At 38.0% G+C, this 14,100-nt stretch overlaps 1 protein-coding gene across 3 annotated transcripts in view; it reads right to left on the bottom strand.

The window, feature by feature from the left end:
• The window catches only part of CDK14 (cyclin dependent kinase 14), a 313,384-nt gene that overhangs the window by 150,334 nt on the left and 148,950 nt on the right, over positions 1–14,100 (bottom strand). For all 3 annotated transcript variants that reach the window (XM_027684701.1, XM_027684704.1, XM_027684703.1), the window contains one exon: positions 1,188–1,311. In XM_027684701.1, the coding sequence (XP_027540502.1) occupies positions 1,188–1,311 (124 nt within the window). The remainder of the gene's footprint in view (positions 1–1,187; positions 1,312–14,100) is intronic.

Below are 14,100 nucleotides of genomic sequence, written 5' to 3'. Positions count from 1 at the left end.
GTTTTATGTACTTAAGAGATGAAAGCTCACAGTAAAATGCAACATGCAGGAATGGGGGTTTAAAGCATATATTTTAAAAAACAGCAAGTTTTGAAAAATGGCAACAGAAAATGGTGTGTAAAACCAGATAATAATTGCTTCTAATACTATTTCTCTAACTGCCTTGCAATCTGAAGGCCAATCTAGTTCTTGTGGACTGTGTCCACATGAAGTCCTATTCCCTTCTTCAACATCGCAAATAAACACTGAGCTGTTAATTGCAGTAATGCTAATTAAAAGACAAAAAACCATTACTACGTTAACAGTGAAATTGGCAATTAGCACGTAAGGTTTCCTCATTACTGGTGCTGCATGAAATGTGAAGCGTGATGTGGATAGCAGTCATAAAAATAAAAGACATTTTAAAAAAAGCCAATAGGTCACATTTTCATCTTACTTCAGAAGCTCTGCTGGAATCAGTAACTGAGAAGCTGACCTACAGGAAAGAAAGAAATTCCTACAACGTTTTGTAAAAACCACTAAAGAAAAATATTGCCATTTTCCACATCTGCATTCACAATGGTTTTCGGAGGAAAGAGTACTTGCCCTGGTGTAGCCACTAGAAAATGGCTTAAAAAATTAAAAATAGGCAAAAGGCTAACATTTCATCCTGACTTTAAACTCCACATAAGGCTTCCCCGTGATGGACTAATGGATACTGAAAGCAGTCCAAGTGGTCCTATGTACTTTATTCTTTAGAATGAACACTTACTCTTGTGTCCTTCAGTCTCTTTCAGCAACCATTTAATTAAAGTTAATACAGATCTCCACAACCCTAGAGCTGCTTCCATAAAGTGATTGTGCCCTTCATGTAGCCTGTATTTCCTCAGGTCTCTCTCTATTTTTTTTCTTTTCTTTTAAAGGCTTTCAATTCTAATTCAGAGGTCTCACGGTAAATAAAATGCAAATACTTTCAGCATTATCTTCCTTGAGAGAACTGGAGTATGTATTTGTTTTTCACTTGCTTCCTTTTAATCAAGCATTTTGTTGACCATAATCAATTTCTTCACTCAGGAGAAAAATGTGCAATTATCTACAATGAAGAAGGTGTGTCTAAGGAATAGGGTGGGGGGAAGAGAAATCAATGGAACCATCTGTCTGACATTCCTACAACATTATAAGAGACTTGTAATTAACTGCTTGCCTACCAAAGTCTGCCAGCTTTAACTCCCCCGTGTCACTGATCAGAAGATTCTGTGGTTTCAGGTCCCTGTGCAAAATGTAACGCTGGTGGATGTAAGACAGTCCTCGCAGCAACTGAAATAAAAATAACTGAAAAAGAGGGGGACAAAAAATGACCTCTGTTAATATTTTGCATATAACCACAGGTGATTTCTTCACAATATGCAGGGTGCTTGCATATTGCAGTAACATTTTGTCAGAATTCCTCCCAAACTGGTGTAATTCCCACCCAAATTTAACACAATGAAATTCTCATCTGAAAAATATTTATTTTGCAAGGACTAAATCCAGCCTCCAAGCCCTACTGTATCATAGATTCAATTTGCCTGCTTAAAAAGGAACAAGAGCAATACAACCATGCACAGAAGGCTCGGTGTCTACCAAATTATAATTATATTCCATTTACCCATATGGCCTTAGAGATTAGGTGGTAGCCTGAAGACAGATGTGTATCTTCACTAATTATAGGAAACAACAGTACAGGGTGGATAGGGTTGGGGAGATTAGGCTGGGGGATGGGACATTGAAGCTAAAACAAAGAAGAAATTAATAGCATAACAATAATGCCTGTGTACCCAAGGAAATCTGCAAATATGATAGGTTTTCCCCTTCAAAGTTTATTTTAATGGGAGTTTCTTATGTGGTTTTCATTAGGAAATAATAACTCTCACTGAACCTAAAGATGACTTTTGAAACCTACTTGTTATAATCTTTAAGGTAAATTTACATAAGAACTTAACTCACTCTTCATCTTTCTTTGAATCCCTCGCTGAACTCTACAAATGCTTACCCCTAAAACTAAGCATTACTATTGCGTATTTTGTAATTTACAACTATGAACAAAGAGCTGGATGATGAAGATTTTTCATCTTCCCCTTTTCACCTCTCGCATGCATCATTGTCCTGCATTCTTACTGGCACTTGCTGTGAAAGGCTATGTTAACTGTCATGGATTTTGTCAATACAAAGGGTGAATAAACTCCCAGAAGTTTTCTTTGCAGTTATGAAAAACCCATCCTAAGATACAGACCCTTCCTATTGCCTGAAATATTTTAATACTTCAGTTTCCAAAAGGGAACACAAAAATCTCTTGCAAACCTAAACATGGAGGATTCAAGAGTGGATATGGAACTCGTGCCTCACAGCTCAGTGGAGAGTGAAACATGCTCTCTCATAAGATGTGGAAACCACAGCAAGGATTTGGGAAAAGTCAACCCAGGCACACAAAAATTTCTAATTAACTTGCAACACAAGCATCCTATTTAGTGATTACTGAAGTGAGGAGACATTATAAAAAGGGTTACAAAATCTGATTATAGAAAAGAATAAAGCCTGACATGAAAGAAACAGAAATGTCATGTTACTGAAGTTGAAATGAATTTAATTGCATTTCATTTTTTCCCTGAGCGCAGACACAATACACTCTATGTTTAGCTATTTAGCCAGGGCACAAAGAGCCATATCAATCACCTTCTTGCTAGGGTTGGGTCTAACAATGTGCTGAGGAAACCTAAGAGCAAAATATAGAAACAAAGAATAGCAGGAAAGTCATAAGTAACATGCACATTCCTTTTTGAATTGTGGTTAAAATGGAATGCATAGTACATAAAAACTATTTCAATAAGGGCGAGAAGTAGAAATGGTTTTCCTTACATCCTGAAAATATAAATTAAATTCTATTACATTAATTCAATATAATATATTTTTTTAAATAAAAAGACAGAGAAAATAACCAGTTTGCTAGGCTAAATCAATGGTATTTAACTTAAACATTATTTTAAATATGCAAACAAATTTCAATTATCATAGTATCTTACAGCACTGTAACCTTTATAATAACTCAAAATATATTTATTAATGTGGTCTTTCATTTGGCTTCAATGCAATGAGTCAAGTGATTTGACATCATGTGCTAAAAAAAAGCCCAACAACTTCACAGCTAAACAGAACTGACATCTACTCTTGAAGCCACCTTTGGAAAGAAGTTTTATTACAAACTTGTAGACATGCTGTACTCATCAAGTAGTTCCACAAAAGTTAATTAATTCACTCATACCTCTTTGGAGGAAGATCATGAAAGAGAAAAAATCTTCCTGAATTTGTTACAGGGTTAACTCAGATATTGTTTTATTGCTTTCTCTTTTCATCTTCACCTTGGTTATTTGGCAATATTAAGTGTGAAGAGATTTAAGTGAAAACACAAGCCTAATGCCTGGCAGCAGAACATTCTGCAAACCAGAGGCCCAATGGTTCCCAGCTCCACAAAAACAGAAGTTGAATTGGAAAGAATTGTTTCTGATGCCTCACAAAACATTTCTGCCCTCTCACAGTCAAGTTCCCTCCCTTGATTCTGAGGAAAGCCTTCTCCAAGAAACCCATTCCCCTTCCAGACTATCTGTATTACTTTCATAAGTATCAAAACGAATGCTAGGTGAGGTACCATCAACTCTTATTCATGTACCCAATCTGAAATCAACATACCATCTATCATGGTCATACTCTCAACTTACTCGCTGCTTCCTCCACCTCAATCAATTCTGATCACTATTAAATCTCAGCCTTGGGCTTCTGCCACAGGTTTTGAACAAGCAACTGAACTGCCATTTCCCCAAGGCCACAGGATGGGACCCCTGCAGACCAGAGGACAACTCTAAAAGGAGTCAATGCCAAATTCAATATGCATTTTAATGGATTAGTTGTGAGGGTAGAAACAACAGAGATTAGTAGCTCTTTAACTTTTATGGTAATAATTTTAATATTTGCATGGTCATATATAAGGCTGTATAAGTATCAAATAACCTGCAATAAACAAACTAGGACATCACTTTTGTCCAGTTTGTAGCTTATTAGTAAGAACAGAGGTTTTGATGATTAAAATAAACACACAAAATGACAAAGGTCATTGTGGTTAGAGTTGAAAAAGACAGAAATCAGGACAGAGATTTGTCTCTAGAAGTCAGGTTTTCAGTAAAGCTCAACATTAGGAGGCTCAACACTTTATGTTCAGACAAAAAAACCAATCTAACACTTGTGGCTTCAGGTCTTGCTTATTTATTATAGCCATTAAAAATACTTTTTTTCCCCTGACTGTAATGCAGCTCTCATTTTAATGAGCAACATATTTTAATGAAGAATTTTCATTGTCAATGAGAAAAATGCCTGCATGTCAAAGCCAACTTGGGGTTTATGAACTGTGATATTAAAAGAATAGTAGCAGCTCTTAAAACTTACAAGAGAAAGTCCTCAACTCCATAAAAAGGTTAAATAGCACCTATATAGCCTTTGAAGTGTAAGGGATGGATAGCCACTTGAGCTATATGCAATATTTGACCAAACGCCTATAGTAGTTCTAAACTACTACATTTTCTGAGAGATTTGCAGTTGCCTGGATGAGCAGTCCAGCTTTCCTGATGTTTTCCTGTATAACCTAGACCACCACATGCATGCATCTAACAGCTGCAAGGTGGCTCATATGCTGCAGAATGCTTTGCTATCTGTTGGCCTCTGAATGAGCTTGTAAGGTAGACACCGACACAGGCTGTCCAAACCACATCTAAAGGGTGGGACTGATGGGAGCTAACACTTTCTGACTTAGTTCAGAAAGCTCTTAAGAGTCTAATGATAAAGGGGGACATTCATGTACAGGTGATCCGTGTAAAGTGCTCAGATGGCTCCATATAGTTGCTTTCCATTCCCAGAGATGGTAGAGACTTTCTGGCAAAGGATACTGGGGTAAGTGAAAAGCAGAAATTCACAACATGCCTAGGGAGATTCTCCAGAAAATGTACTATTTCCACATAGTCTCTGCTGAGGCATCAAGAACCCCAATGACAGGAAGGATGCTGGCTAAGAGGACATAATAATGAGGCCTGTGGAGGGCTTTTTTAAATCTTTCCCTGATGGCACAGAGGGATTTCTGATGTATTTCCTGCATTTGAGCTCCCTTAATACATGTTGTCATCATGGCTGGGCTTCGCGAACGAAGATTTGGGAAGGGCTCTACCCACGTTTGTTACAAGCGCGTTGGTGGCTAAAAAGGCCAATACAAGAAAGGCATGTCCAGTTGCAAAAGGCACAGCAGAAAGATTCCTTAGATGGTATATACTGCAAGGCACGATTCTTTCTGCGGTGTCTTTTCTCCTCAAGGGTGATCCTGCGTGCTTTCTCAAAAGCATCAGCAGCGTTATAGATGGTGTGTCTCCAGGCCTCCCGACTGGAGGCCAGAGTAGACCAGTTATGGTGGTCAATATGGCCAAGGCTGAGATGTTGTTTCAGGGAGTCCTTGTATCTTTTCTTCGGGGCTCCTCTCTTGCGGCAGCCAGTGGCAAGTTCACCATAAAGCAGGATCTTAGGGAGGCGGTGGTCCTTCATCCTGGAGACGTGCCCTGCCCAACGCAGCTGTGTTCTCAGCAACATGGCCTCAATACTTGTGACTGCTGCTTGTTCAAGAACAGATGTACTGGTCACATAATCTGACCAGTGGATGTTCAGGATTGTATGAAGGCAGCGTTGATGGAAGCGTTCTAGGAGACGCAGGTGGTGGCGGTAGATGACCCATGATTCAGATCCATATTAGAAAGTAGACAGCACTATGGCTCTGTAAACACTGATCTTTGTATTTTTCTTCAGGTGTTTATTTCGCCAAACTCTTTTATGAAGCTTTCCGAAAGCACTATATGCCTTTGCTAATCTGTTGTTTATCTCCCCGTCAATCTTACCATCCGAGGAGATGAGGCTGCCTAGGTAATTAAACTGCTGGACTGCTTTGAGTTCTGATTGGCCAATGGTGATATGGGGATGATGGAAGACTTCCTGAGGTGCAGGTTGATGGAGAACTTCTGTCTTCTTTAAGATGACTTCCAGCCCAAAGAGTTCAGCAGCATCTGCAAAGCAGGATGTTAAACGCTGCAGGGCTGCTTCTGTGTGGGCCACGAGGGCGGCGTCATCAGCATAAAGCAGCTCCCGGACAAGATGGTTTAGGGCCTTGGTGTGGGCCTTCAGTCACCTTAGGTTGAACTGGCTTCCATCAGTACGGTATCGAATGTAGATACCGTCCTGATCATCGAGGTCTGCTGTGGCCCTTTGGAGCATCACGCTGAAAAAGACTGTGAATAGGGTTGGTGCAAGAATGCAGCCTTGTTTCACGCCATTCTTTATTAGAAAGGGCTCAGAAAGTCTGTTGCCATATCTGACTTGGCCGTGCTGATCCTTGTGGAGTGAGATGATCATTTTAAGGAACTTGGGGGGACAACCTAAATGTTCCAAAATCTGCCACAGACCTTTTCTGCTCACAGTATCGAAAGCCTTGGTGAGGTCGACAAAGGTTACATAAAGACCTTTGTTCTGTTCCCTACACTTCTCTTGCAGTTGTCTGAGAACAAACACCATGTCTGTGGTACTCCTGTTGGCTCTGAAACCACACTGGCTTTCAGGTAGAATTTCTTCTGCTATAGCGGGTCTTAGTCTGTTCAAGAGTATTCTTGTCAGGATTTTGCCAGCAATGGAGAGCAGAGTAATACCACAGTAATTTGAGCAATAATACATGTTGTATCGTGGTAATAAAGGACCAGGCCCTAGATACAAATGTAGAAAGCAACAAAGAACTTTTAAGTCTACAGAAAATACGTAAAAATCTTGGTTCTGTCCTCTGTGAAGCAAAAGACTGCAAGTTGGGCTGATCTAACCTAGACCAGGAGTTAACACCATTTCAGGAGAAAGCTGAAAGCAAGATTGAATTAACATGTCATTCCTTTAGCAAGCTCATACCATTCGATTAGCATAGTTACTTTTGAAAAATAATGCACAATACCATAGAAGCTTTATTATCACTCACCACTGGGAACACAAATGCTCCTGCTTGCTCTAAGTACCAAACTCCACTGTCTGGGTATCATGTAATCATCTGAATTCCCAAATGTATATTCAGCATCAATCAAATCATATTCAGTTTTTATGGGCCTTTAAATCCAAAAATGCCAGTAAAAGAAACCCAGCTCGGGACATTCCTTCTCATGCTTGCAATCAGTGTACTCCCTATCATCCAGAGGATATTACAGGCTTCTGTGAATTGTTGGCTATTTACAAAGGCAAAAGGAGGTAATAAATCCCTCAAGTACTACCTCATAGCCTTGGAAATAAACACAACCAAACACAATGCTCAGTTATGCTTGGGTTTACTAGATTGTTTGGGAGTTTTAGATTGACCTCTTTTAAACCATTAACAAAAGAAAAAACTACCTAGTAATATGTATTATCACAGAAGCAATGAAAAATGTCCCTCTGTGACTTCTGCTAGCATGTCAAAAGCTCATCAAGCACAATCTTTTTTATCACTCTTGGTTTGCTATTCTTTTCCCTCTTCCCAACCAGGATAATAACCACGAGATAAAATCCAACTTTTCCCTTCTAACAATGTCCTGGGGAAATACTGAACTTTTTAGGTCACAGCTTTGTGGACTCTGTTGCTTAAATTGTCAGAAGAAAGAATTCCAGGAACAAAGTGGTGACTTGAGATGAATTTGCATCCCTAAGAATAAAGGATCCTATCTGAATAAAAAATTATTAGCTATTTGAATCAGCAGGATTACCATGATTTAGTGAGATAAGCTTCATCTCACTAAAAGGTTCTCCTATCTGACCTCCCTGGAATCAATTGAATTCCCTCCAAAAGAATTCTAAAATAATTCACTCCAAAATACATTTATAAAGGCTCCTAACTTGCTCCTGTATTCCTTACATGAGAGTCTTACCAAAGATGCAGAAATGCACAGGATACAGCCACTGAGAATGCACATCACATCACTACTTTAAGAAAATATATACAGATTTTTCCACTTACTTGCAGCAGAATTGCAAAGGAAAGAGATGGAATGTGTTAATTTGCTAACTTCTATTCTCTTTGATGGTCTTTTAATCATTTTTGTCCCCTCTGGATACTGCTACAGTCATTTGAAATGAGGAAGGTGTGCTTAATTAACTGAGTATAAAGACACTCCCTTACGATCAGTTATAGTCATCTGCTAACGTTCAATAAGTGTAAGACTCAACTTTTTTTCTTCTGAATGGAAAAAATAAAAATAAATTCAATTAAATCTCCTTTTCTACCTTTCACCAATTCATTTCCCTGAACTAGGTCAGATTGGTAATTGTTGCCTCACAAGTTTTAAAGATTTTAAAGTGTTCTCTTTCTCCCTATAACATTTTCATGGTTTTTGCCATATGAACTACGCAGATCATACAGACAATAAATTACAAGCACATTTATGAAAATTACATTCTTCTAGCATGAATGCTGATAAAGATTCTGCATTTACTGTTCACAGTTGTGCATATTATCAAATCATTACTTTAAGTGACAAGACTGACATAGAGTGAAATGCTGATGCCATATTTAGTGTCTGATAACTAAAAAGTCTAATTTAAATAATCAATTCTCAATGCTATGTGTAAAAGACGACCTTAATTTGGCATAACATTATTCTGTCTGCTGCACACCTGCTTGTTCACTGGATGAGGAATGAAAAATAGCAACTCCTCAAGCACATTAAACAGCATTGCTTCTTATTTAGCATATCTGCTGAAATATATTTTTAATTCAACTCCACATCAGCAGCATCAATAATTTCAGTGAGCAAGGGAGAGATTTCGAAATAATGAAATTAGTTAGAGTTGCTTCCAGTAACAACTGATAAAATTAAAAGGACCACCACAGCAGGTATTCACCTCAGAGTAAAAGACTTTTCTTAAACCCCAATGAGTCAGTGACATGAAAATACATCACAGCTGGATCTATTCTCATGGTTTAACTGCCCACTTCCTCTGCATCCAAGTCTATGGCAGTCTACCTTTTGGTCAGATACCTCTAGTTACACACAGGCACTCACACAGCTTCCCCTACATCATGTAATTAGGTATTTCACACATATGGATGCAGGACTGGCCATGTCATCCAACGTATGCCTCCCACAAAAAAGGGGAACACAAATATCCTGTACACACCACAGATATTTATACTATCACACAATGGAAAGCAAACAGAAGCAGGCCAGAGAGGCCTACATCATTAACACAACTCTAGCTAAAACCTAAAGCATTTTTGTCATACTTTTTGGATACTATGCTTTACTAACAAGCATTTGGGTTTGTATCTTACTAAAAATAAATGGAGCTACAGCTCAGCAAGAGCCAGTACACAATGCTCTGCTACTGCCAAAGTTCAAGCAGCTGCACTTCAAGTGCAGTAAAGCCTCATATGGATAGGACACAGAAACTGCCTAATCCTTCCATGTTTTGGATGGTTCCCTACCCTTTGTGCTTCAGATTATTCTAAAGCTGTAATCAGTTCAATGATAAATATTTATGTTTACAGTAGACATCAGATGACAGCTACCCTATGGCTTTGACTCAAATTATTAATTTTCATAATAGTCATTAAATGTCAAAATTACTCATCTGTCAAAAACATATTCCATTTTAAAAACTGCAACCATTAGTTAAGGACAATGTTCATAGTATTGCAGTACATAGAGGAATACATGAATACTATAAGTGATTAAATGTCAGAGATTTCTGGTAATAGCAAATAACATTCACCGTATTACAACATTTTCAATCTAATGTGCTGGAGACCAGCATTAAATCCTTAGCTTAATAAATCCAATATTTTTATCATATACGATTTGGGGGTTTTACTATTATTGTTTTAACTATATAGTTGCTATAAAGTTGAGCAACCTTTTCTTGAGCATTTAGCACAGAAAAATGTTGTGGCATCCCATTATGTTTCATTATTCCTATCAATTACATTTCTTTTAAACCATTTTTTAAAAGTTTTAAGACAAACTAATTATAGTTTTTTGCTGAAATTTAAACATATTTTACAGAGATTATTGGGCTGCCCTAGCAAGCTTAATACCCAAATTCCAATCCACACTTTGCCACATACCCTGACTCAGTATGACAGTGATAAAACACATTTTAAAAGGTTGTGGTAGGGGTAGGGCTTAGTTGATTGAGGTTTTGCTTCAAAAATATCCACCCATTATGCATAGAAAACTGCTGTGCCCTGCTTTCTAGGAGCAAGGAAGGCTCAAAATTGAGATGGGTAAGAGCTGAAGTCTTGAAGGCTCCTGGGAGAAGGCTGAATATTCCTGTTTTCTGATGTAAAGCTCAACAAGAGGATTTGCCTATTTCTTCTTATCACTGTTTGGCCCTAGGAAGAGAAGAGGTACCCAGGGAGAAGAACAAATCAGTGCAGCAATATTAGATAGAATAAGAACAAACTGGAAGTTCTGTCCCCTTCCGGTCAGAGTAGACTACGGGAGCCTTCCAAGTTGCCTGAAGTAAAAGGTTTTGAGAATGATTAAGAGACAGAGACCTTTTTTTGTCTGGTTGACAACCCATTATCATTCAGGCTGGTGTTGCCTGAATTAAGGAACAGTGGGTCACAGGCAAGTGCCTTTTTATTTTGTCAGACGGGGATTTTTCTGCCAAATGCTCACACAAATCAATATTATCTCTAACACTGAAAGTAGAAGAAAAGAAAAGGAGAGAAAAAAATGAGGATGCTTTTCTCAAAGACTACAGCTATTTCAAGGCAGCATCACTAATTAAGAAGCAAATCAGCTTTCATTAATAGATTTATTTTTAAGGCAGGGATGCAAACAGGCAATGCAGGCATGACAGAGGCCTCTGCTCTATTTATTCCACCAGTAACAGGAGCCACAGTAAACAAACTCAGCCATAAAATAAATGCATCAAGATATAAAGAGGAATTTATGGGCATTACCGGGAACATAATAATATGGAGTAAAAGACACAGTTATAATAAAGATGATATTTCAAAGGTTAGAAGAAGTTAAGAACAGTTACATTTTCACAGGACATGCTGAAATGAACAAAAAAGATACTTAAGGGACGTAAATCAGAATGAAGACCATAATAAAAAAAAATATCACTGGTAGAGTCAGTTACTTGCTATGACCCACTAGAGTTCCTGCTCTAGGAAGCAATCCAGATGTTTCAGTTGAGCCTGGACTACCTCTAAAGGCTGGAACAGCTGTAGGAAAGAAAGTCAGGAGTACAGATTTCAGTAGTCCAGGCCAGCAGAAACAGCACAGGGAGAGTCAGGAGCAAATCTTGTACCTCAGTTTGCCACAGCACATTTTGCAGCTTGGCAAGTGCCACACAGTACACTTAGAAATCAATTCGTATTTCCAATCATGTACAAGGTTGCAGCAGTAGCTTCCAAATGAAATATAATTATATGTGGGGCCATGTATTTAAGATTTATTAAGGGCCTTCAGTTCTGGAAAAACTGAGGAAGATATCTTCACAATCAGACGAGAGAAGATGAGGCCCTGCCTACTACACAAGACCTTATTAACTGATTACCTTTTTTCTCATCATCTCTAACTATAACACTATACAAAGTATATTAATATATAGTTATAAATAAATGGTAGACATGCAAGCTTGTTAGTTACCAAAGATGTAAAAAATTGTGTTTACCAAGGATACTTGGTTTAACGTTCTCAGGGACAGACATTTTTAAAACAACATCTCACCTTCACACAAAAATCTTTGAAGGGTTTAAAGCCTGATGTTATTTGTAAGACTTGCACCTCCATGCATGAATTATAAAATTCCTAAATCATTATGTGTCAATACACACATACCATTAAAAATGCTAAACCTAACACTTTAGGAAGCAATATTGTTTTATTTGCCTAAACATACCATCCCAACACTTCTACAACTGCCAATTGAGACATTCTTGTTTCTACTTCCATATACTTATAATATCCTGCTTAGTCTTTATTTAAAATATTCAAGTGACAGCAAATAGCCTATTTGAAACCACAAAGAAAGGCACCCGAGGGGACAGCAATATGTGTGTCCGTCAAAGTAATTTGGATTTTTATTCTATTTACAATTCTTCATTTAAAAGTAAGCCTGAGGGAACAAGCATTGTCTTTAGCTTGTAAATACAGAGAAAATTCAGAAATATAATTAGGCTGGAGATGTCCCGTAGAAAACAAAACGTAATTAAATAATGGTTTTGTTTCCGCCTTCGTGTAAAGTACTGTTTTACAGGAACTACCTTATATATTCTTCGGAAAAAGAAAGGTGTTTGATTATGTGGTTTTGTATTTATAATAATTGGCAACAAGCCAGAAAGGAATATCTATCAGCAGGCAATACTTTCCTCAAGAACAAAATTAAAAAGCAGGGGGTCTTTTGTCATACTGGGAGAGCATTAATGGGCTTAATCCCACAGGTTAGCCCCAGAGAGCTGAGACTAATTTATTGCTACTGGAATATAATTGCTCAACTAGAAGTTTTTAAAATGGATTTAGGGATCACATAACCACTGATTCTGAACAAACACTGTCCAAAAGTCTGACTAAAAGTGAAATTCCTAAAGGACCTCTAGCAAGAAGGGGCTGGCAGGGAGAGAAGGCTAATTAACATTGCTCAGCCCAACCCTTAAAAATCAGCTGTAGCTCCAAATAGACAACTTTGTCCAGAAGCTAAAACCAACATAGGTGGCAAAGTCTCAGAACCACAATTACGTAAGTCGACAAGCTGAGTACAGCACTACAAAGCATTAAGATATTATGAAGTAACCATCTTACTTCATCTGTAAGAAAAGAGTAGTGCAAGCTTTTAGTTTGGCATGTTGGTGAAGGTCTGGGAGTTTTTAACATACATGACTGGGTTCTTGTCCTGACAGCCCAGTCTTGGACTATTTTTCACTCAGCTTTCAGCGCAGGTATTCACTGAAAACCTCAAGCTGGCTGATTCAGTTTTAAATTGGTAGGAGTTCAAATCATCATGCCAGGTTTTAATTACTGCATAAATTAACACTAGCCTTTGCTGCTGGCCTGGCAAGCGAGTCCACTAAATATATACAACTGATCTTCATTAATATTATTGAATAGAAAAAAGAATTGTTAAAAGGGACTCCTCATGGTAGAAGAGTAGTTTCATCTGCTCCAACTTCCAATTTATTTTTTTTTTCACTTCCCCCCCTCCCAGTCTCCTTTTATTACAAATCTGTTTGGACTTTAAAAAACTTGAACTAGCAGTACCTCAGGACTCTACATGTGCTTACTCAAAGAAATATTTCTAATGTGTCTATAAGCTTTGGAAGTGTTGCTAAGCACTGTTGTTAGATGGTAAAGATAGTCACAGGAATACATTCAGTAAAATCTGTTCCCTCTGTGGCTACTGTTTTAAAAGACAGGTATCTCAGGTTTTAGAGGATTGATACATTAGCAAGCCCAACTCTCTGCCTATGCCCATCCTCCTCAAAGACAAGCTCACTGGGCCCTGATAATATCAAATGAAAGTACAATTATGTGAATTATAATGTCTTTTTAGCAGTGAACAATTACAGCTACAAAGACTACTGCATATCAGACCTCGAACTATACAGCACTACAGCCTTGCAAATCTGAAGGAGCACAAAGAACCTTCAAAGCCAATCTTCATTTATACCAAACCTCAGAGAGACGAATGTAAAAGTGCCACACTCACAGAGACACTGTGAAGCTGGCAGTGGGAGGAGACCCATGGGCTTTCCCTGTTCACACTAGCAAAATGTCTGAGTGACAGTCAGACATTACAAGGATGCTACCTTGCAGCATACACATCATGCATTTTCAAAAAGAATTTTATTTTTTTTTTTTAGTTTGGCCAAATATATGCAGTAAGGAAGAATTTTCCTTAAGTTTGTTAGATAGCAGTTGTTCTCATCTACATTCACATGTTGTAGATGACACTTTTCAGTCAAAGAACACAGAAAAGTCATGAAACTACCTTATAAAACCAGGTGATGTTCAACAATGATCAGCTATTGCAGGAAAAAAAAATCCT

The sequence above is a fragment of the Neopelma chrysocephalum genome, unplaced genomic scaffold (assembly GCF_003984885.1).
Source record: "Neopelma chrysocephalum unplaced genomic scaffold, ASM398488v2 Primary Assembly neopelma1_67, whole genome shotgun sequence".
Lineage (NCBI taxonomy): Eukaryota > Metazoa > Chordata > Aves > Passeriformes > Pipridae > Neopelma > Neopelma chrysocephalum.
The sequence above is the reverse complement of the archived record's forward strand: the minus strand, read 5'-3'. Positions and strand labels throughout refer to the sequence as shown.